Source organism: Dermochelys coriacea, chromosome 2, assembly GCF_009764565.3.
Source record: "Dermochelys coriacea isolate rDerCor1 chromosome 2, rDerCor1.pri.v4, whole genome shotgun sequence".
Taxonomy (NCBI): domain Eukaryota; kingdom Metazoa; phylum Chordata; order Testudines; family Dermochelyidae; genus Dermochelys; species Dermochelys coriacea.
In genome coordinates, this window is record NC_050069.1 from 142,071,962 (window position 1) to 142,097,747 (window position 25,786).

The 25,786-nt window shown below is 39.5% G+C and overlaps 1 protein-coding gene across 14 annotated transcripts in view; it reads left to right on the forward strand.

Moving 5' to 3' along the window:
• Positions 1 to 25,786, forward strand: part of CTNND2 (catenin delta 2) — a 1,224,220-nt gene that overhangs the window by 1,072,239 nt on the left and 126,195 nt on the right. For all 14 annotated transcript variants that reach the window (XM_038392622.2, XM_043508458.1, XM_038392619.2 and 11 more), the window contains 2 exons: positions 8,782 to 8,899; positions 12,768 to 12,953. In XM_038392622.2, the coding sequence (XP_038248550.1) occupies positions 8,782 to 8,899; positions 12,768 to 12,953 (304 nt within the window). The remainder of the gene's footprint in view (positions 1 to 8,781; positions 8,900 to 12,767; positions 12,954 to 25,786) is intronic.

Below are 25,786 nucleotides of genomic sequence, written 5' to 3' on the forward strand. Positions count from 1 at the left end.
TGACCAGCAAATTATAAGTTTTCAATGATACCTTACAAGGCATACGTTGTACAAAGATTATTACAATAGCGTAATGTAGGATGTGAATGCAGGGGTGTATTCTGCCACAACATTTCATCATGATATTGTTGACCAGTGAGTTATTAATTTTTAATTGATCTCTCACAAGGCACATAATCTAGTGTGTAATGTGGAATTTCATATATGGTAATTATTATTATTATTATTATTAATTTTTATCAAATAACAAATCAGAAAAGGAGGTGTTGATAAAAGATAGGGTGTCATCTTGGCTATAAAAAGAGTGTACTGAGACTTAAGTCTTTGCCTTTGTTTGTGTGCATGTAGCCAATTCATTGGCCTATTTTATCCTCAACGGATCTCTGGGGTTAGTGTGGCATTCTGTACCTATGCTGACATAGACCTGTTCCTTGTATTTGAACTTGAAGTTAGAAGTGGTTTTTGTCTGCTACAACAAGCAATGGTTGTTTGCTTTGCTAGGCTTGTGAGGTAACCTGTGGGCCTGGTTGGCGGTCCTCAAATAGCCTTACATAAATGGGGAATTTTCATGGAGTGGGTCTGTTTACAATGGGTTCCTGCAGGCACTGGTTCTTTGCCCTATGCTATTTAACATCTTTATCAGTGACATGGAAGAAGACATAAAACCATCACTGGTAAAGTTTGCAAGTGACCAAAAAATTGGGGAAATGGTAAATAATGAAGAGGATAGTTCACAGATTCAGAGTGATCTAGATTACTTGGTAAACTGAGCACAAGCAAACAATATGTGTTTCAATACGGCTAAATGTAAATGTATACATCTGGGAATAAAGAGTATAGGCCAAACTTACAGGATGGGGGAGCAGTGCCTCTGAAAAAAGATTTCATGCTGTGGGGTGGTTAATCAGCTGAACATGAGCTCCCGAGTGACTCTGTGACCAAAAGAGCAAATGCAATGCTGGGGTGCATAAACAGGGGAATCATGAGTAGGATTAGAGAGATTATTTGACCTCTGTTTTGGCACTTGTGCAACTGTTGCTGGAATCCTGTATCCAGTTCTGGAGTCAAAAATTAAATGGAGGATATTGATAAATTGGAGAGGGTTCAGAGAAGAGCCCACAAAAATAATTAAACGATTAGAAAAAATAGTGACAGACTCAAGAAGCTTAATTAATTTAGCTTTACAAAGAAAAGGTTAAGTGATGACTTGATTACAGTCTATAAGTACTTACATGGGGAACAAATATTTAACAATGGGCTTTTCAGTCCCACAGTGAAAGGCAAACACAATCCAGTGGCTAGAAGTTGAAGTTAGACAAACTCAGACTGAAAATAAGTCATACATTTTTAATGGTGAGATCAAGTGGGCACTTCCCTAGGGCACACTGGGAAGTGCTCCCCTGTCCCACGGGGTTGGGTTGGGCTGAGCCTCCCCTGCTCTCAAGGCATTTGGGGGGATCAGGCTGGGGTCCCATTCCCCAGAACATTTGGGGGGATTGCTCCCCACTACCCCTGGGCCCACTATGCACTCACCTGACTTGCCAGCGCCAGCACCCATTGCTCCTGCTCTCCCAGCTCATCCTGAACCCAGTAACTGAGCCCTCATTCACTGCCAGTGGCTACCCCTGCCAGAGGAGGGTACTAACATGCTGGGCCCCACAGAGTGATTCCTCCCAAGCATAGGGCAGGGAGGGAGCATTTGCAAATTCCTCAGCCCTAGGCAGAGGCATTAGGGATCATTTACAAAGTGGATGTCCTCTTACTTGCCGTCCTAGATGGGGGTTTCTGCTTTGCCCCGCCAAGACTGCAACCTTCCCCACATCTTGTGCCTGCACGGATCCAGTGTCACTGGCCATGCAGGGAGCTGCTCCACTATCATGACCCCACTCCCTCGCTCACAGTTGCCAGCCAGCAACATGGGAGCCGTCCCCAGGCAAGAACTGTTCAGCAATGGGATGGTTTCCCCCGTGGCCAGGGCTTGTCCTCCTCCTTGCAGTCCTGGCCAGGAGTCTGTATGCACCAGACCACAACAACTGCAGCGTTCAACACACCTCGTCCCCTATGTCTTCTTGGGCTGCTTGGCTGTGCAGGGAGCCCCCTCCAACTTCACTGTATCAGTGGTGGGAGAAAGGCCCCTGCAGCTCCACTGTCAGAGCCATCCTTAACTGCTGCAGCAGCCTCACCAAGCCATGGTTTCCATGGCCCTCATAAAGTGGCTCCTGGTTGTGGTGAATTGCCAGGGTAACAAGATAACTTCGTGAGGCTCCATTACGTAGACCCAGTTTGAGCCTCACCGCCAGCAGCATTACAGAGAGAGTGAATAACCTGACAGATTACAAGCTCTTCTTGTGCACTTAGTTATGTTAACTTTTTAATATATATGCTTAACTATCCTAATAATATATATATACATACTTACACACATATAAAATGTGGTTTTGGGGATTGAGAATTAGCTTCTGAATTCTTTGGTTAGGCTGTGTTTCATTTGCCTGGACTGATGGAGCCGCCTTGGTCTGGTAAATTGAAACTGTTTCAGCTCAGTAGCTGGTCTAAGCACTTCCTGATCTGAAGAAACTGCTTGTTATTTTGCCCCATTTGGTCCAAAATGGTCCGAGTTTGGTGATGTTCCAGGCATGTTATAAAAGACATCTGTCTGAGTAGGGGTTTTGGAGATGGCTGACATGCTTCCCACAAAAATAAAGGAGTGAAAAATTAGGCTTTTTAGGTGCTGACTGAGTTCCTATTAAGATGATTACTTTAATTCTGCTGTGATTTTACTGCATTATTATTGATGTGCTAGGCTTGGATAGGCATCTTTTTAATTAGTTTAAATCTAAATAAATAAATAAAAAAGAAACGTTAAAATATATAAATATTTTCCTACTGTCACTTTTCCTAGTGTAACTGACCTGTTGATACTGCAGCAATTGTTTATCTTTTTTAAGCCCAAGAAAGGGGAAGAAACAGTGAGGAGGATGTATTTTAGTTGAATTCTTTTTGTGCCTGCCCCTCCGCAGAGAGTATGGAAAGACAACTTAGTTAGAGGGTCCCAGAGATATCTAGAGGAAGGGTGTAGTAGTTACTGGACATGGTCAGTAGCTGCTTCTGAATCTGGCAGAGGGTTTCTAATGAGAGCAAGCAGTATTGCAGATTTCCCATCTGATTGCTGAGCCAATTGGAGCTTAGGGAGGAAAGGTGATAAATAACAGGAGATTGAGATAACTCTGTAGGTTTAGCAGCCATTCTATGAAGGGCCAAGAGATACATCTGCTGTACAGGCTGCATTCCAATATCTATAATACTGGATACAGGCTACAGATTCCCTATCTTGTTAAAAACAAGGAGGCAATCAGCTCTTAGCTCAGGGACTAGAATTGCTGTTGATTGTAACAGTCTTCCAACTGTTGTTTTGCTGAGGAGTTTCTGGAGTGTTTGGAAGGGAACTGAGGGGCTGCCCCATTCTCCTCAGGCTCTGGAGAGTCCACATGACATGCCTATATTCTGAGGCCACACTAGAGAGAATTAGAAATCATCTCTATGAGAAGATCAGAGGGCAATGTGTTTGATTGTGTGTACTGAAGTACACAAATGTATGTTTTTGCTGGAAACCTTGCATTGAACTATATGTAACAGCAACAAAGTGGGGTTTGCTGCCCAATAGCTTTGTTTAAGAAGTTATACAAAAATATTCCAAATGCTGTTTGCAGCTATTTGTGGATGTATTAAGGTGCAGGAGAAAGAGGGCATGTAATGGTGTTACACATAATATTAGCTCAGAACCCTCTTACCCATTATACATGTATGCAATTACTAAAGCTGTCACAGAGATGTTACGTGATTATGAACAGAGTAGGGCAATTAATGGATTTTTTGGTTCACTGGCAATTCCAAAAAGTCAGGAGAAAAAATTCAGGTCATACTGAACATTCAATTTTTCAAAATATTTCAGCAAATTAAAAAAAGTAAAAAATACACATTTGTGTTGGATCAAAACAAAAAGTTTTGTTTTGAACTGACCTGAAATTTCATTTTGAGTTCAGTGATTTTTAGAGAAGCAAAGAATTAGAGTCAGAAAAATGGGGCCAATAAGGTCCTCCCTTATAACCCACTGGTGAGGGTGTTCTCCTGGGGTGTAGGAGACCCCGGTTCAATTCTACCTTCTCACTGATGTGGAGAAGGGATTTGAACACGGGTCTCTCATATTAGTAGGGTGTCTTAGCCATTGTGATATGGTAGCATAGGCTCTCAGTCTTTTCTGTTGAAGCTGTTCAATTCTTTATAGATTAAATAGTCATTGGAGCATACTTGAACTTGGGTCTTCCCCAGCTTTTGAGTCACCCCCACAAACATGATACAGTTCTGTGGTGACCTAGAATCCTATTTTCAACGTCTCCGACTCAAGGAATATTTCCAACACACCTCTGACCAACATATTAATCCACAGAGACCTTCCTACTAACATTACAAAAAGAAGGATTCTGGGTGGACTCCTCTTGAAGGTCGAAACAGCAGACTGGATTCTACATAGAGTGCTTCCGCCAACGTGCACGGGCTGAAATTGTGGAAAAGCAGCATCACTTGCCCGATAACCTCAGCAGTGCAGAACACAATGCCATCCACAGCCTCAGAAACAACTCTGACATCATAATCAAAAAGGCTGACAAAGGAGGTGCTGTCGTCATCATAAATAGGTCGGAATATGAACAAGAGGCTACTAGGCAGCTCTCCAACACCACTTTCTACAAGCTATTACCCTCTGATCCCACTGAGGGTTACTAAAAGAAACTACAGCATTTGCTCAAGAAACTCCCTGAAAAAGCACAGAACAAATCCACACAGACATACCCCTGGAACCCCGACCTGGGGTATTCTATCTGCTACCCAAGATCCATAAACCTGGAAATCCTGGATGCCCCATCATCTCAGGCATTGGCACCTTGACAGCAGGATTGTCTGGCTATGTAGACTCCCTCCTCAGGCCCTACGTTACCAGCACTCCCAGCTATCTTCGAGTCACCACTGACTTCCTGAGGAAACTACAATCCATCGGTGATCTTCCTAAAAACACCCTCCTCGCCACTATGGATGTAGAAGCCCTCTACACTAACATTCCACAAAAAGATGGACTATAAGCCATCAGGAACAGTATCCCCGATAATGTCACGGCTAACCTGGTGGCTGAACTTTGTGATTTTGTCCTCACCCATAACTATTTCACATTTGGGGACAATGTATACCTTCAAATCAGCAGCACTGCGATGGGTACCCGCATGGCCCCACAGTATGTCAACATTTTTATGGCTGACTTAGAACAACGCTTCCTCAGCTCTCGTCCCCTAATGCCCCTACTCTACTTGCACTACATTGATGACATCTTCATCATCTAGACCCATGGAAAAGAAGCCCTTGAGGAATTCCACCATGATTTCAACAATTTCCATCCCACCATCAACCTCAGCCTGAACCAGTCCACACAAGAGATCCACTTCCTGGACACTACGGTGCTAATAAGCGATGGTCACATAAACACCACCTTATATTGGAAACCTACTGACTGCTTTCCTACCTACATGCCGCTAGCTTTCATCCAGATCACACCACACGATCCATTGTCTACAGCCAAGCTCTACAATATAACCCCATTTGCTCCAACCCCTCAGACAGAGACAAACACCTACAAGATCTCTATCATGCATTCTTACACCTACAGTACCCACCTGCTGAAGTGAAGAAACAGATTGACAGAGCCAGAAGAGTACCCAGAAGTCACCTACTACAGGACAGGCCCAACAAAGAAAATAACAGAACGCCACTAGCCATTACCTTCAGCCCCCAACAAAACCTCTTCAATGCATCATCAAGGATCTACAACCTATCCTGAAGGACAACCCATCACTCTCACACATCTTGGGAGACAGGCCAGTCTTTGCTTACAGACAGCCCCCCAAACTGAAGCAAATACTCACCAGCAACCACACACCACACAACAGAACCACCAACCCAGGAACCTATCCTTGCAACAAAGCCCGTTGCCAACTCTGTCCACATATCTATTCAGGGGACACCGTCATAGGGCCTTATCACATCAGCCACACTATCAGAGGCTCATTCACCTGCGCATCTACCAATGTGATATATGCCATCATGTGCCAGCAATGCCCCTCTGCCCATGTACATTGGTCAAACTGGACAATCTCTACATAAAAGAATAAATGGACACAAATCAGACGTCAAGAATCATAACATTCAAAAACCAGTCGGAGAACACTTCAATCTCTCTGGTCACTCGATTACAGACCTGAGAGTGGCTATCCTTCACAAAAAATCTTCAAAAACAGACACCAGTGAGAGACTGCTGAATTGGAATTAATTTGCAAACTGGATACAATTAATTTAGGCTTGAATAGAGACTGTGAGTGGATGGGTCATTACACAAAGTAAAACTATTTCCCCATGTTATTTCTCTAAGGTGCCACAAGTACTCCTTTTCTTTTTGTGAATACAAACTAACATGGCTGCTACTCTGAAACCATTCTTTCACTCTTTCCCTGGCCCAGTGACTATTCATTGGCATCATGAATGTATTAATTGGGGACGAGCTATGTATGCTTTCAGGTTAAATGAGGCTTCTTGTCACTGTGACAGCAGAATCAATTGGGACTGTATGGGGTGCATATAAATGGGATGTTATGTGTGTTGGGGAGCAGAATTAATTACGAGGCTGTTTTGGAGGGATTATCAATGGGTACAGATTTAATGTTTCAATGAGAGAATGAATTGGTGCTATAAGAGGGCCGAACTGACTTTCAGAAGAAAGAGAGAGAGGATGAAAGAATGGGCAAAGCCAGGAAAGATGCTAAGGGAGATCTATCCCTCAGTCTCTCTCATCCTCTCAATCTCTCCTATTTAAATTCATTCTCTCCTCTCTGGAAGGTTTGTCTCCTCTTCCCCTGTTTTATAATAGGAAGGAAGATAAAGTGGATTGAAAAGGGCTTGCAGGGAGAGAGCACTCTACAGCTTTACACAAAGAGAAGAACAAGCAACTCCCTCTCCATTTCTATAATACAGAATGAAACTACATAGGGATCGTTTGGGATTTTCCATCTCCTCTCCCTTGGTGCAGGCAGTGGTTATGGGGAGTAGTGAAAGAGGAGTTGTCATATACCACCACAACATTGGGACCCTTGCCCACACCAAGCAAGAAGAGCTGAAAGGCTCTGCTCCATCACAATATGATGCAGTTCAAAAAAAAAGAAAATCCCATTCTGGGTGTATTAAACAGAAGGGTCAACTGGGAGACACAGGAGGTAATTGTTCCACTCTACTTGGCACTGGTGAGGCCTCAGCTGGAGTACTGTGTCAAGTTTTGCACATCATGCATTAGAAAAATGTGGACAAATTGGAGACAGCCCAGAGGAAAAAAGCAAAAATTATAAAAGGTTTAGAAAATCTGACCTATGAGGAAAGGTTAAAAAAGTGGCCATATTTAGTTTTGAGAAAAGAAGTCTGAGTAGGAATTTGATAAGTTTTCAAATATGTTAAGGGCTGTTATAAAGAGGACAGTGATTAACTGTTCTCCATGTCCACTGAAGGTAGCTCAAGAAATAATGGCCTAATCTTTAGCAAAGGAGTTTTAGGTTAGATATTAGGAAAAACTTCCTAACAATAAGGATAGTTAAGTACTGGAATAGCTTACCTAAGGATGTTGTAGAATATCCATCGCTGGAGTTTTTTAAGACCAGGATAGACAAAATATTTGTCGGGGATGGTCTAGGTTTACTTGCTCCTGCTTCAGTGTGGGGGGATGGATGAGGTGAACTGTTGAGGTCCCTTACAGCTGTGCATTTCTATTATTCTGTGATCACTTACACACATTTGTGCAAATCTGAATGTGATTTTTGTCAGCTGATGTTGTCAAGTATGTATTTTGTATACACACACATATATTAATAATAATATTTGTTTGAGTATTAGGCCATAGTGTCATTGGGTAGTTTTAGTTATCTTTGTGTAAAATGGGTTCAGAAGCCTTCAGGCACAAGCACAAAATAAACAAAAAAATATTATAATGAGTTGATTTTAAATATCTCAATGTAGAACAATTTTTAGTGAACAAGATTGATGCAGTAATGTTCTCTCAAAATGAGAGACAGAGAAAAGCAAACACTTGTGCAAAATGAAAAATAAAAAGAGTGGATGAAAGCAACAGATTACCATTTCTGAGGAATACCAACTGTTTCACATTGCGCTTTGATAATATTTTTATTCTAGGTTACACTATTCAGGAGGGTGAAGAGCCCTCACTATTGAAGATGCTCTTCCAACCCCAACAGATTTCTTTACACTTTTGAAAACCGTCTACACTTTTCAAAGTTTGAAAAAAAGGGTGTGAGGTTGAGGAGGAGGTTAAAAACTTTTTCCTGAAAAAAATAAAATAAAATCTCATTCCTAAGAGAAAGGAACAATCCCTCCACAAATTCTAGTAGCCTTAGATTCTTTCAGTCCAGGAATGGTCCAGAATGTACCTAAGATCGGCATCCTTCCAGCTGTAAAATCATCTAAGATGACCAACTGTTTCTAATTTGTTCCCCTCCATGTTATGTTTCCTTACCTCGTTCACAACCGTTCTCATTACTTGCTCATCTGAAACAATGATATAGGAAGTACAAGAGGAAAAAAACCCTCTTTTAAATGGGTGTTAATGATGAGAATATTTTGCTACAGAAATCGAATGACAAAGTTCGGAAAACATTGACTCTCCTTACCGTTGTCTTGTAGGAATGTCAGCTCTGCTGGAGAGGAGGCCCGCAGAAGAATGAGGGAGTGTGATGGACTTACTGATGCATTGCTGTACGTGATTCAGTCTGCTCTTGGGAGCAGTGAAATTGATAGCAAGGTTTGTCATCTTTGTCTTTTCAGAAGTGGAAAAGCAAGGAATAAAAAAGGAGATTTAAAAATATATATGGGGTTGCACTGGATACATGAGCAGAGCAGAATTTGGCCCTTAATCTCTTTGATTTTCTTTCTATTGAGCAGTGTTTCCATATACTGTATATGACTGCTCTGGAATTGTATTTGCATATGTACTGGATAGTTTGTTCTCTTTCTCTCTCTTTCTCTCCTCTTCTGTTAAATTATTAGGAAAAAATAAATGAAACTTTGGCTTGAGAAAGGCACCAATGCATGAAGCTCTGTGAAAACTTCCACATGCAGCTCTGCAAATTTATCTCTGAGACACTGTGCCATCTGTTTATGAGCTACCCTAACAGCTATGCAGTGGTTTTTATGAGGTGGACTGTAAGGAAGTACAGTGGTTGCCATTACAAATCAACATTTGCAAACAGATACTACACAGTTACCAGTTTTACTTCATATTCTAAATAGAAAGGGGAACTGTGGATACACCTATGTGATAAATATTTGTGAATGATATTTTTTTTAATACCAGCCACTGTAGGCTGGCACCAAAATCCTAGGGCTGTCGATTAATTGCAGTTAACTCACGCAATTAACTCAAAAAATTAATTGTGATTAATCACAGTTTTAATCTCACCATTAAACAATAGAATACCAATTGAAATTTATTAAATATTTTTGGATATTTTTCTACATTTTCAAATATATTGATTTCAATTACAACACAGAATACAAAGTGTATAGTGCTCACGTTATATTACTATTTTTATTACTAATGTTTGCACTGTAAAAATGATAAACAAAAGAAATAGTATTTTCAATTCACCTCATACAAGTACTGTACTATAATCTCTTTATCATGAAAGTGCAAATTACAAATGTAGATTTTGTTTTTGTTATATAACTGCACTCAAAAACAAAACAATGTAAAACTTGGCACTTTTGTAGCCAGCATTGCAAGGTATTTACATGCCAAATATGCTAAACATTCATACGCCCCTTCATGCTTCAGCCACCATTCCAGAGGACATGCTTCCATGCTGACGACGCTCATTAAAAAAATAATGCATTAATTAAATTAATTACTGAATTCATTGGGGCAGAATTGTATGTCTCCTGCTCTGTTTTACCTGCATTCTGCCATATATTTCATGTTATAGCAATCTCAGTTGATGACCCAACACATGTTGTTCATTTTAAGAACACTTTCACTGCAGATTTGACAAAACGCAAAGAAGGTACCAATGTGAAATTTCTAAAGATAGATACAGCACTCGACCAAAGGTTTAAGAATCTCCCTTCCAAAATCTGAGGTATGAGGTATGGAGAATGTTTCAGAAGTCTTAAAAGAGCAACACTCTGATGCAAAAACTACAGAACCCGAACCACCAAAAAAGAAAGTCAGCCTTCTGCTGGTAGCATCTGACTCAGATGATCAGCATGGACACATCATCATCAGCATGGACACATATCCTCTGGATGGTGGTTGAAGCATGAAGGGACATACGAATCTTTAGCGCTTCTGGCACGTAAATATCTTGTGATGCTGGCTACAACAGTGCCATGTGAACACCTGTTCTCATTTTCAGGTGACACTAAACAAGAAGTGGGCAGCATTATCTCCTGCAAATGTAAACACACTTGTTTGTCTGAGTGACTGGCTGAACAAGAATTAGGACTGAGTGGATGTGTAGGCTCTAAAGTTTTACATTGTTTTATTTTTGAATGCAGGGGTTTTTGTACATAATTCTACATTTGTAAGTTCAACTTTCATGATAAAGAGATTGCACTACAGTACTTGTAATGGCGGAACTGAAAAATACTATTTTTTGTTTTTTACAGTGCAAATATTTGTAATCAAAAATCAATATAAAGTGAGCACTGTACACTGTCTTCTGTGTTATAACTGAAATCAATATATTTGAAAATGTAGAAAACATCCAAAAATATTTAAATAAATGGTATTGTATTATTGTTTAACAGCATGATTAATCGTGATTAATTTTTTTAATTGCTTGACAGCCCTACAAAATACTTGTTTCATTTTATATGTACAGTAACTAGGATATTAACACAATTCTTCAGAGATTAAAGGTACTACTTAATAGTTCTACTTAATAATTAAAAGAACTCCAAATAATTGCCAATTAAAATATTTGTGATTGTGAAATCAATATTATGGGGAAGGGAAGTGTTTTAAATTCTGTGACATGTTATTGATTATTTCACATTTCAGGACAGTGGTTGCAAGCACTAACACAGAAATGCCAATTGTATCTAACATTAGTTTCAAGTACATTTCACAGTTCATGCATGCTGTGAAGTGCTTTTAACTGTATTTTTTGGATTTTCAGATGCTAATCTGAGCAAAGTGCGTGGACTTTTCCTATAGATTCAGTAAAGAAATATGGAATCTGTGAAAGAATCTATGTTCCATGCTATCTTGTATGCATGCTTGTGGTAATCTACAATCAACTTACCATTAGTAAACATTTTTATGGAAGTGATTAGTGAAGAAGCCCATCCACTAGCATCGAGAAAACCAGCAGCTGTGCAGTACGTGTGTAGTGCCACTTTAATAACAAATAATAAATCCACCAGAGCAACTGAAGTGGGTCCTTCCTTCCAAAGGCCACTAAGCAGGAGTAGAGCCATTCTGTATCCTATATTACCAGCCAAAGGATGACAGTAAATTCTGCAGTCCTAGAGCCTACCTCTAGGGAAAGGAAGGGCCAGGGGACCTGCAGAACTTCAGCCCACTCCTGCCCCCAAACCTCCATGTATGACGGTGTGTAACAAACCCCCATGGAACTGGGCCCCATGTTACTCAATTGGTATGCATCCTCTGCAAAGAACTGATTAAGAAAAATACTGGTTATAGTCTACCTTTCAATAATGGCACAAAGTAGCTGCTAGTAGTACTAATTGTATCCCTACTTACACTGTTTTTACCACTCCCCATGTACACCTCCACGGAGGTGGAGCCAAGATTTAGGTTTTTGTATATACTGATTTATTTAAAGAGCATTTCAGTTTTCCTTTGAAAGGTAAGCAGGTTAACCACGTTTTCAGTTCCCCAAGAAATGAAGGGCATATTTTTCCTACTAGACATAGGCAAACCAAATTAGAGAAAATAAGAACTAGCCTTCAACCAAAGTCCAAATCAAACTTGTTTTTGAGATTTGAAGTTCTGTTAAATTTTCCCCATCATTTTTTTTCTATAATGGGCCCCACTCCACTTCCAGGTTCCAACTAGAATCATACACAGAAAGGCCAAAATACCGAGAGAGAGGGGCTATTCCTAAGGTATTTGCAACTTGAATGGAAGCAGGAAAAACTTTGCAGACTCCAGAGGGGTAGATCATTTATAAGCATATTAAATTATGGGTACTCTTGCAAACAAAAACGCAGGTTTTCTCACTACTGCTTTTGACACAAGAATTGACACAAGAAATAAATGCAGTTAGAAATAATAGCATCATTTTTCTTTTTACTAGCTGGGGCTGTAATCAGTGTGCATTCTGTACTTGTGTGTATCTTGTTTACCGTATTTTTGCCTCTGCTACTCTCTCATGTTGAATTCAGCATGAAATTCAGAACCACAGTAACAATGTTGTTGAAAAACATTATCCAGAGCTCTATTCCTCACTAAAAAGAGGCTTTATGATCCTGCTAAGTTTTCTAAATCTTTCAAACAATCATAGTCTAGGGAGTGCTTAGAAACAAACAGAAAAGAATATCGTTATACAAATGTATGTGCAAAGATTGATTACGTTCCTCCATTCAACATACACACCTAAAAAAGGAGAGGTTTTTTAGCCTTTTTCTCTTTTTCTCCTCCCTTTTAGACCGTTGAAAACTGTGTATGCATTTTGAGGAACCTCTCATACAGGCTCGCTGCAGAAACATCTCAGGGACAGCAGATGGGAACAGACGAACTCGATGGGTTACTGTGTGGTGATGCTAATGGCAAAGATACAGAGAGTTCAGGTTGTTGGGGCAAGAAGAAGAAGAAAAAGAAATCCCAAGATCAGGTAATGGAAGTTACTTTCAGCAATGAGAGTAAGTGCCTATCAGTGAGATAGGCAGAGTTAATATATTGTGTTTGTGAGCATGCGATAAAAAATGTGTAGCAGGATCACCTTAATAATTATAAATTGCTTGGTAATTAATGGTAAGCCATTTATAATTAAGGGTGAAACTCCTAAAATACAAAAATAATTTACGCTCACTTTATGGCCCCTTTGCATTGCTTATGTAAAAGGGCCATAGTGCTAATTAAAATCAGGCCCATATGTGTTTATTTGCTTGGATGTCCTGTAAGCCGTAGTTCTGCACTGAAGAAAAGATTCTAGTAAGAGACATTCATTTATTCCACAATTTCCAAAAAGGACTGCAGCACAACTATCACAAAACAGTTCTTCCAAGATCTAACTGCATTTGGCTAAACAGAATGCATCCGATGAAATGAGCTGTTGCTCACAAAAGCTTATGCTCAAATAAATTTGTTAGTCTCTAAGGTGCCACAAGTCCTCCTTTTCTTTTTGTGAATACAGACTAACACGGCTGCTACTCTGATACCAGAATTTGTACCAGTATCTGTAATAGTACTATTAAATAACTTCCAATGATTGTATAATTACTTCTGTTTTCACATAGTGGGATGTTGAAAAAGTTGCTGAAGTGGACAGCAGGAACTGGAGAGGCAGGCAGAACACATCGTTTTCTGCCATTCCCAACCCTAAAACTTTTAGCTGAGGGCGAGGATTGACTCCATAACTTTATAGTTTTGTTTCTGAGTGTACAAGGCTTTTCTTAAGAGAGAATTTGTCCATTTGATTATAGTATTCCATCTGTATTTATGTGAGCTAAAATGAGTTATGATTCAGGAATAAATGGTCAGCATTGTCCATAAGTGTCACGACTACAAGGGTAACTGCCTTTCTGTCCCTTTTATGGACTCTCTGAGTGCTCTCCACCAGGTGTCAAGTCTTTTTCCTTCACCTATCCTGGGATAGAAACATAGAATTCTCCCACTCCATCCCAGGACCTGGCCACAGTACACCATGTATCAACTGTTCTTATCCTGCAGGTCCAACCAAGTTTGGGCACCTGTAGTTCTTCCTTTCAGGAGTCTGTGACCAATTATGTATAGTGATCACACAGCCTTCTTAAAACAAAAGTTGTGTGTATTTTATTTGTAAAGACAAAGCTTTTAGAGAAAAGGGATTTTAAAACAACAAACAGCATACACACGTCTATCTTATCTAAAGACATACCATCTTCAGGTGGTAACCTGGGCATTCCTAACTTCTTTGGATACCTTCATGGAGGTCTGTGTCTCAATCTGGTTCCCCACAACAACTACCATCCCTCTGTTGAAAGAGAATCCCTTTTAAACCATACTATAGTTCCCTTGTTCTGCTATGTTCCCAGGCTTTGTCTCTTCTGATCAAAACCGATCCTTCAGGCTCAACAGAAGATGGAACCTGAGTCCCCAGAGATAATGGTTCTGGCATTGTAGCTTATCAACTCGTATGTGTTTGCTCAGTGGAGGCTTATCTTGAGCTGTTTGTTTCCTTCCTGCCTGTTTTTTCCAGACAAACTCCTGTTGAGTTAATTCAGTATATTCATAAATTACCACAGGGCAGGGCATTCCAAATATGTCACAACGAAGATTTAGCTATTGGAAGTAGTTAAGCATTGACATACTTGCACTGTCTGTTGAAAGATTACCTCTAGATGTTGAGAGAAAACCAAAAGTAGTGACTAAGAAGGGGAACAAATGGAAAAGATTCTCCAGCTCATATTTCAGTGTAGCTAGCAAACATCTGTAGACTGTGAAATTTAACTGAAGTAATTCAACTTGCCCAAATATTTAAGTTGCTCCATTTTATTTTTTAGCTAAATTACATTTTAAGTGTATTTGTTACCTTCTACTTTTGTTCTTTACTGTATTTCACTGAGAAATAGATTACAACTCAAGAAGTCTGAGAAGGGCTGGCAGAATATTATTACCATGAAGGCCTTTGTAATATTACTATTGCTTAGTGTTACTATTGGGTAGTGGAATGTGAAGTTTTTAATGATGGTAGAAGGGAACTTTTTCCACTTCTCTTCAGAATTGTTTTCCCATACAACCATTTATTTATGTTTCAAAAGGATCTTTGTAGAACAATACACAATTGACTATACCTGCGGTTATATAAGTAATTGATCTAGAGGTATAGAAAATATACTTGCGAATACAAAGGTAAATTGTATTAATGGGAAATAACACAGGGATATTAACAGTCTAAATTGCTGTTGTTTGTCAAGTTTGGAGTAAAAATACAATCCCTTAAAAACATATTAAAAACAAAGTTAAACTACTGGTAAGATTCTAATTTCACCCATATTGATGTAATTAAATATTCCAATAGTCAAACAGCTTTTATTTTGTATTGACTTTTGTCAGGGATTTTATATGCTACAATATAATGAAAGAAAGTGTTACAAAATGACAAAGGAAAAATAGTTGCATTATGTCATATACATTTTATAGCTTCCTCATATTCCACCTAGAATAAACTCATCATCCTTGTTCCTAATCTTTGACAGTATCGATATATTAGGTGAAGTCTTATTGTACTTGCACTTCTCAGATTCCTGAACTATCTAAACACAGTAATTAAGGATGAAATGAAAAGCCTTAATTCTGAAGTTTCTGGCACCAGAAGGTTTACACAAACCCTTTATCATTTTAACAAGGGTTTGTACATTTATTTTCCTTTAATTTTCATTATTTTAAAAGAAGAAAAACTCTGAATCCTTGTCAGATCCTGTGACACAGTGCTAGCAGTAGCTCCCTGATCACTGAGGTTGCTGCAGCACAGAGAAAACTGTAGGTTTAATTGGAATCAATCATCCTGTTACTGGTTGAGGTTACTGACACTGGTTGGCAATTGTTGAGCTACTGAGCCAATTGAGTCAATAACGGGGAGGATATATAATTGGGAGGAACAGGAAGTAAAGAGGGAGCTCCAAGGGCGAGCTAACTGGAATAGCGAAGCTATGTGAATGGCCTCCATCTGTACACCTGTGCTATGTCCTGTCCTGTTTAGAAACAGGATTAAAGGTGTGACTTAGAGACCACAAAAACAGGCTAGGCATTGCTGCTCACTGGGTAACTGAAGAGGTGCCCTGTGACATGCCCTGGGATTGTAACTCTCTCAGTTGAGAGATGGAGGCTTGAGAGGCAACCTGTATGATAGCTGGAAGATCCAGACATAATGGAGGAGATGCTGCGCTGGTAGTGGAGCAACAAAAAGAGATAGAGAAGACCTAGCAGGCAGAGAGGCAAGTGCTTCTGGGTTGGCAGGTAGAGCAGGAATGAGCATTGCAGGACTTTATCCAAGAGCAGTCTCAGTTACAGCAGCAGCCCCTGCACTGGTTGGTGAGTTCCTATGAGGGAACTGGAAATTGGACAGTGGGCCTGAGGCTATGTAAGAAGGTCCCAGGGATGATCCTGGTGCCTTTTTGTTAACTTTTGAGTGGGTAGCTATCTGTACTGGATGGGACACAGGTACTTGGGCACTATGACTTGCCCCTTACCTGACCAGCGAGGCTCAGGTGGCTTATGAGTACCAAACCAAAGACTATGCCATGCTGAAGGCTGCTATTCTGGACAGGATGGGCCTGTCATTGAAGAAATAGTGTCACAAATTTAGAGCTGCCAGATGGAACTGCAGGATACATCCCTATGCTTTTGTGCAAAAATTATCTGACTGGGCCAATCAGTGGTTGAAGCCAGATAGACAGGACACAGGGGCCATAATACTCAATTATTCTTGAGCAGTTTACATAGAGCCTCCGCAAGGCTGCAAGGGTTTGGGTTCAAAGCCATCAGCTAGAATTGCTAGAGGACATTGTAAAATTAACAGAGGAGTATGTGGAAGCAGCTCTTCCATGAAAAGAGCTCCATCCCCCTACATCAAGGGATGGGGGAAAGACTGTTGAGGAATCCCATTAATCGAAGCCCGGAAAGGAAATACAAGAGGCAAACAAGAGTGCCCCTAGCACTAACTCAGTGGTTTGTTACCAATGTGGTGGCAAAGGACATACAAAAAGGAAGACTGCCTATACACAGACTATGGGTTTGTGGAGTTCTGTGGGTGCACTGGTGTAAAAGGCGGGCCTGGGATAAAGACAATTCCCATCAAAATAGGCTGGAGAACCACAAAGGGATTTGACAGCCGCATGCTGCCTCATACAGACTACATTGGTTAGATTGCAGTGGCAACAGAAGGGGGTGATGATAGCAATCCACTGTGTACATGGGGAAAAGAAGACTTACCCTGTGGCAGTTGTCAAGCTGGAAATGGAAGGAAAGTTTAAGTGTCAGAGAGTGGATGTGGTAAAGTCGTTGCCCTATGCAGTGATAATAGGAACTGACCAGACTCTTATTTCCCTTATGTAAAAAGAGCAGAGGGCACAGAGAGAGACCCCAATGATGAGGTCCACATAAAGAAATCTTGATGGCAGGTTCTCCAGGTAACTCTCCAGGGGCACTGTTTAATGACCCTAGACATATCACAACAACTGCAGAGAGAATCGACACATTGGAGATCTTGAAGTGAGGAAGAAATACTTGAGAAGGGGGCAACAGATCCAGGAGTGATCAAAAACATCTAGTGGAGAAGGAGGGCAGAAGGTCCTCTGGCTCACCAGAGGAGCAAGCCATGGGCAAAGCCTTGGAAGAAAGACCTACTGAGGAATGAGACAAGGGTCCTGATAATGAGACCTTGGTGGGTGAACCCAAATAGTCTGAAGCCTATTGCAAGAGAAGTCAGGGGATGAGAGGTATCACGATATTGAGCCTCTGAAAGGACAACTTACTCAAGTAGATACAAGCCAGGAGCAAAAGAAGCTAGAGAAGAGGGCCATGGAATGTGATTGCTGTGATAACTTATGGGCTGAGATGGAACTGTGGGAGAAATTTCCACCCTCTGAGTGTACGTTTGTGAATAGAAGGCAGAAGACCCTCACTGATAGCCCACAGAAGGCCAGTCTGAAAGAGGCCAGGAAGCCCTAGTAGTACCCCAAATCCGTAAAAAGGATAGGGCTTGGATGCTGAAGAAGACCTCCCATGGAGGCAAGGAAAGGTCTCAATTGAAATAAGGGTGGAGGTATGTGACAGGGTGTTAGCTGTAGTAACCTGATCCCTGAGCTTGCTGCAGCACAGAAAAGGCTGCAGGCGTAATTGGAATAAATCAGCCTGTTGCTGGTGAGGATTACTGACGCTAGGTGGCAATAGTTGGGCTAATGAGGCAGTTGGCTACGTAATGGGGAGGATATATAATTGGGGGGGAACAGGAAGTAAAGAGGGCACTCAGAGAGTGAGCTGGGTGAAGGAGAAAATCTGTGTGAAGGACCTCCTGCTGGGTACCTTTCCTCTGTCTTTTCCTGATTGAAAATAGAGGATTAAAGGTATATGTGGTGGGAAAGAAACAGACTATGTGTGTTTGTGCCTGAGACAACACAAAAACAGGTTAGGCAGTGCTTCTCACTTGGTAGCTGAAGGTGCACCCTGTCACAGACCCTAACTGAAATTTTATTAGGTTTAATTTCAAGGGACTCCATGTGATTCAGCTTGAACACTAGATCTGCAGAGATCTCACTAGAAAACTCACAAGACACAAGGTTCTTTAAGGATACTTCAGAACACATTAAAAATGCTTAGAGGCCCAAAGACATTCAGTGCATGACCTGCATTAAAAGGCATGGTTCAAAAAACTTCAATTGACCCATGCCTTGTGAATCATTGACACAATAGCCTGGAGCAGCTCCTAAAGAAATATTATAGTCTGCTGCATTGATTACTATTTGGGATATGATTAAATATGTCATTAGGAGATTGCATATCTCAGAAGAGATGTGGTGGAAATTTCAAAACCACCTAAGTGACTTAGGAACACAAGTCTGAGTGAATATGTATAGGATTTGTATTCCTACATTACCTTAGCAATTTTGGAAATCCCACACACGGTGTGATTCTCTATCTCTTTTGTACATACGTTCATTAGAAAGCATGTCAGTGTTTTTTCAGTAGGACTTTTATTATACATGTGTCATACAGATTTGTAACATCTATGTACTTCCTGAATTAATGGGATCACAGATGGGTACAACCCCATTGACCTCAATGTACTTGTGCCCACTCACGTCACCAGTGAATTTGACACATGTTCTATAAAAGTGCATTTCTAATCAGTGTCATTTTTAAGTTAAGAAATAAAGGAATAACTGTAAACTGCAACTATGTGTTTTGATTTTTTTCATGACACATCCTACCTAATTCATAGCACCCCATAGCCTACATAGTTTTCAAGACAGACTAGGTTATATCAAGGCAACATTTAAGTCAGATCAAAGAACTGACTGCAGAGCTAGGGAGAAGTTACATATATATTGAATTAGAATGCAACGTTCAACTCCTAAACTAGGAATTCGTGGCTGACCTTTCATTCATACAGATCCCCCAGAAGTCTATTATTTTTTTTCTGTATTTATCGTATATAATACTGTTCATCCAGAAGAATCTCAAATACTTTACAGATAGAAACAGATCCTCGGGTGTTGTAAATTGGTGAAGCTACGTTGATTTTAATGCATTTCGAAAACATTAATTGCAGTGAAGCTCTGCCAATTTAGCTGAGGTTTTGGCCCGCTGTATAAATATAAATACAGCGTTCGTATCATCCACTGTTGAGATGTAGACTCCATTTTGTACCTTCAACAGTATGCAGAAATGTTTAGAAAAATAAATTACACAGATTAGAATATGGATGGGATAGAAGGTCTAACACTGCTATTCTTGTGAAAATACTGAGCAGTCAGGACCTCAGTTTTATATTGTATCACTTTTTCTGAATCATAGTTCCACTGACACTGGCTACTGTCACCATGCTGGGATATTGGTCATTACTGAGTCAAAAAGGAGAGTGCCTCCTGCCAAATCACAAGCATGGCTTTACATCAGTTTTTATAGATTGATTCCCATGCGATGTCCTGGGCAACTTTTTTTCCCATCCCGGGGAAGAGTGGTTTATAAATCTTATGATAATAGAATTCTTCAACACTTGAGCAAAGCTTTAGAGAAGTCCATGGGTGAACTAATAATCTCCTCACATGAATTGATGAATGTTTCATTTAGTGTGTAGAACAAGACCTTTGATACTTACCTTTACCCTCCTAACTCTTTAGTGAATTGAAATATGGTGACAGATATGTCTTGGAAAGGATAATATCAGAGCACAATAATAGTGTTTGGGTACGTGTGTCTCACTGTGTACCTAATTTGTAAACCTGTTTATTTGTTTTGCTATCTTTGCCTATTCCATTTATTAATTAATCTCTAAACAATAAATAAAATTCTATGAACATTTTCTCCTATGTTAAGATTGTATCATCTTGTTCCTGCATTTCACACTAGCACAAACAACGTTGCAGCATTGATTACCATTACATTCTTTTCAGAATTCTTTATAGCATAGCTGTTCCCTCTAAATCTTCTTTTTTTTAAAAAAAAAAAAAGGAGTACTTGTGGCACCTTAGAGACTAACAAATTTATTTGGATGCATCCGATGAAGTGAGCTGTAGCTCACGAAAGCTTATGCTCTAATAAATTTGTTAGTCTCTAAGGTGCCACAAGTACTCCTTTTCTTTTTGCAAATACAGACTAACACGGTTGCTACTCTGAAACCTTTTTTTTTTCAGGTACACATAGTTAATCTAACTCTTTTGGCTGGATCCCTTAATACCTGTATTATTCTGCTTGCCCTCAGATATACTTTTTCTATTTCTATAATAATTCATTATCAGCACACAGCAGGGCGAAGGCCTCTGCAGAACTCCTCTTGTCCATCAAATTGAAGGGTTTAATATCCTTTTTATAAAAATAAAATTATACTCACTAGACTGTTATACAGTGAGAGACTAGATTATATTTGCTTCAGCACTTAGATAGTAAGGCGATAGGCACCCTGAAATATCTTAGATAGATTGGTATTTAATATTTCTAATAATGTGTCACAATTTTTTTCTGCTTTTTACCTTGACAGCACTCCTTACCCTGGCATTAAATACCTATTCTCAGAATCTCACGTGTAGTTCCCATCCTTCTGGCAAAGCAAGAATAGGGAGGACAGAATGAGCCTCATGCAGCACTCATTAATACCATTCCATAATCCCCTTGACTGCTGTTGACTGTACCAAACATGTCTTAATATGTCATTGATTTAAATAGCATGTTAATGGATGACAGCAGATATGATAGAGAACTATAAGCAAGAGTGTTAATCAGCCTGGTAAATTTCTTTCCATACACCCTCCTACTCTAACCGTCAGAGCTGTTTTGGAAAGTGAGAGATTTAGCCTACTAGGGGACTGTATAAAACCTAGTTTTTACCTGTTGACACTATCCCAAGCTCAAAGTACATTTTACAGCCATTTTTAATCCCAATTACTTTACAAAAAAATAAAGGTGACAGCGCAGCTATATCCTGCCTGTCAGTCTTGTTATAGAATCGTAGAACTGGAAGGGACCTTGAGAGGTCATCTAGTCCAGTCCCCTGCACTCATTCCAAGACTAAGTGTTATCTAGACCATCCTTGACAGGTGTTTGTCTAACCTTACATAATACAGTGGTTCTCAACCAGGGGTATGTGTACCCTTGGAGGTACACAGAGCTTTTCCAGGGGGTACATCAACTCATCTAGATATTTGCCTAGTTTTACAACAGGATACATAAAAAGCTACGAAGTCAGTTCAAACTAAAATTTCATACAGACAATGACTTCTTTATACTGCTCTACATACTGTACACTGAAATGTAAGTACAATATTTACATCCAATTGGTTTATTTTATAAAGATATGGTAAAAATGAGAAAGTAAGCGATTTTTCAGTAATAGTGTATTTTTATGTCTGATTTTGTAAGCAAGTAGTTTTTACTATGCCTTTTTTCATCTGTTTTCAATTGCAATAATCCAGCCTCCAGCTACAGTAATGTTCTGTCCTTTATACGAGAACATGTACTTCCCAGGTGTTCCTGTTCTGAGCTACTTCATCTCTCTGAATGTATCAATAAAGCTTTTAATCTCCTAACTATTTTATAATATGGTTCTGTAGATAATCCTAGCTGTTGATGTACTCAGGCAAGTTTACACAGAACATCTTGGGGAGGGAGCAAAGGAGAAGGAGGACAACCTCCCTCATAACTTTTGAGTGAGTGAGTGCTCTAACCATTGGGGCTAAGGGATATTTTCATATGTGGGGCTCCCTCAATCTATCCTGTTAAAGCTGTTGCACTCTGGATAAATAATTAAAGATTAATTGGTGCAGTGGGTTTGGATTCTGGGTTTCCCACATCCCATGTGGGACGTGAGTTTATAACCACTAGGCTATAGACTTATTCGCATACTTGTGCACTCTTGCTCTCTCAGTCCAAATTACTCTTTAAGGGAGAGAGAACACACACTCCTCTTATTCGTGGCTCCTTGCCTAGTATGCTGGCATTTATGAATCATGGTCTAAGGTGCCTATCTCTTCCCACTCGTTGTACAGGAACTTAGGTGCCTAACTCGTGCTTTGTGAATCCCAGTGATTTTCTAGGTGTCTAAAAGTTGGGCATTGTGATTCTGAGCATTATACCCCGTAACTCCTTTTGTGCATTCAGGCCCTAATCCCTTGAACCCACAGTATTTTATAAACTGTGAAACCTGAAAGAAAATAACATCAAACAACAGAGCACAATATAAATACAGTTAATTACTCAGCAACCTTATCTTCTCATCAGACAGAGTTGGCATGAACTGTAGATGGTTTCTAATGGACTGTTCACATGAGAATGTTCATTCCTTTCTGAAAAATTTTTGAGTCCAAACCCACATTATTTCTCTTCAGGCTCCAATTAATTACTTGGATCTTATAAAAGGCCTTAGTGATTTACTTCTCCACTAACGTGATGGTTTCCTTGCCCTCTTTTCTGCATGATTGTGATTCATATTTAAATATATACTTTGTGAGGAAGGATAAAAGCTAAAGGCAATTTTATAAAAATAACTGCTATGTTCAAACAGTGCTAAAATTTACAGAAATACTGGAAAAATTGGCAATAGTCCAAAAAAATCATTTTCAATTATGGATGAGGCTGAATTCATAGCTTTATGTGTTTTTAAAAAATTAAAGACATGGATAATTTTGGGGCATTTACTTTTCCTCTCTTGTGATTAAAAGCAATTTTGACTAATTTAGTAGATATATTTGATCTCAGTAGGAGTATGTAAAACTTCATAAGGAAAAGAACAACTTTGAAAACTATAACATAAAATACGCCTCTCTTTTTAGGATGCTTTTTAAAACTGATTGGGTATTGTTATTCATTAATACCATCAATTGTTTATACAAGTTGCAGCTTATTCTCAACCTTGAGATCATACAGAATTAGTGTTGCTTTATCTTTTTTTAAAAAATGAACAAAACAAAGACACATTTCAGTTCAACTTCTTACTTACAGAAGTTTCTCCAAACAGCTGTCATCTTAATTCAGAATCACAACCTCTACTTTAATAAAAAGAACCAGCACTGGGCTCAGTCCTAATTTCCTTAAATCTTTACCAAAACTTTACCAAAGCTGGAGTAAGATCCAGTTTACAGTCTGCCTGCAGAATCCCAACACCCAGCACTCTGCTGAAGATTCACAACAGCACAGCCAGCCAAACTCTTGGTATCATTTTTTGAAAAATTAAAAACAAAACTTTAATTTAATAAAGATAAGTGAGATGAACTTCTGCTTGCATCACCAAGCATTCCTATTATTCTTTCCTCCACAATTCTTTCTTACATTCCCCTCTATGGTCCTTATTTATGGTCACCTGCTGCTCAGTTAACACCCATCAAACTACAGAACCATAGAGACTTTAACAGAAGACCACTGCACTGTAGCTATTAACTTCTCCACATCACATCTTGTCACTTTTCAGATGGAACCAAATATCCCTGATTGTGATAATTATGCCACTTACAGTAGCATCATCTCTACAGCCAACATATTCATTCTTCCAGGTCTAGAGGGAACAAAATAAATATGACAAGAAGTGATTAAGAAAAATAATGGTAAAAACAAGGTAGCTGCTAATAATACACATTATACTCTACTTAAACTTGTTATATCATCAATTACACACACGCATTTGGCACAGCTTCATTTATTTTTTCCGTTCCTTACTAAGGAAAGATGTACCGCATTTTGATCTCATTTACACTGGTCTTAAACTTTTCTTACTCCTGTTTTACCGTTATTTATGATTACCAGTGTGACATCAGAATCTGTCCCGGAATCTTTATTTTGATTACAAGTGGCACTTTTGAAATGAGACTGACCTTCTGTTTTACCTTCTGTCAGGAGCTTTGAGCTATAACAGCAACATTTCAAGTTAAATACCATTACCAACAGCCTGACACTTCATGCTTTCGCACACTAGGTGGATAGGTTGTAAATCCTACTACTCTAGGGAGGTTAGCTACTACTTCAAGAAAAGAAAAGTTCATCTTTGCTGGCTAAGGAATCCAATAAAACCATGTTTAAACAGCATTCCTAAGACAGCGTGGATAGGGTTTCCCGAAGGAAAAAATATTTTGAGGACTTGTGGAATGGGCCAGTACTGTCATGTTCACTGTGTGATGATTGATCAGCAGTCCAACTTATCAGAGGAGGCTGTGCCCATTCATGTGGTTCTACCAGTGTGTAATGTTGCTGACAGCAGTCAGATGCTATGTTGATGAGTACCAGGTATATACACAGATAGATAAATACATGCAGACTATTACTGGGTTGAGTCATTAGTCTGAGCTCAGTATGAAAGATTCAAATAAAAGGATGCACTACCTTAAAGATCTGCTATTAAGGATATTAATATTCGTTTCTGACTCTCCTTACCTCAGCAGAGGGCATTGTATCTGCTGTTCATTAGTAATGAATGTCCTAATCTTAGCAGGCCTTTGAGTTACTTCTGAGATGGAAGGAAAAGCAACAATGCATAAAATTCTTGCTTAATGTAAAGGAAATATCTCTTAAACTCATGAAGCTCAAGACCCTATGAGCAGCTGGCCAACAAAAGTCATATCAATCAATCAGAACTACAGAAGTGTTTGAAATAGTCCAGATTTTTTTGACTTTCAGAGGCTGGTGCAGGGGCCATTTGTTTCACCTACCTATGAAGAGTAGAGATATTGAGGTATAGACTAATATGCAAGGGTGTTAGCTTTTGATTCATAGCTTATAATGCTAGAAAGTACCACCATGATTATCCAGTCTAACCTCCTGTATAACAGGCTATAGGACGGCCATGAATTAATTCCTGTTTGAGAATAAGCTGCTCTTTGGTAGAAGGGGTGAGATGATTGAACAATGTATTTTGTTTGTAATTTTTAAGAACTGGCAGGTTGCTCAGAGATGATGTATGGGCACTTTTTATTATTTTAAATATAAGAAAAAAAGTGGGGAGAAGAGAACCGTCTTTCGCTAAATGTGGTAATAGAGCAAGAGAAAGCTTAAAAAACCCTTTACAAATATTAAATATCATCTAGTATATAAAATTAGAATAATTCATTTCATGAGACTTAATAATAAACATTCTAGCTGGAATATCTTGAAAGCCAGACAACAAACTGTTCCCCAAAACTGCAAACCATGATGAACCAAGTTTGGGAGGTTACTGCTATTTATCCAGTACATTGTATCCAAAAAGAGCCCAGCCTTGCCTGGATAGACATACTGCTGCCCCACTTATATCCCGTCTAAGACCCTGCTTCCATGACGTCTGCA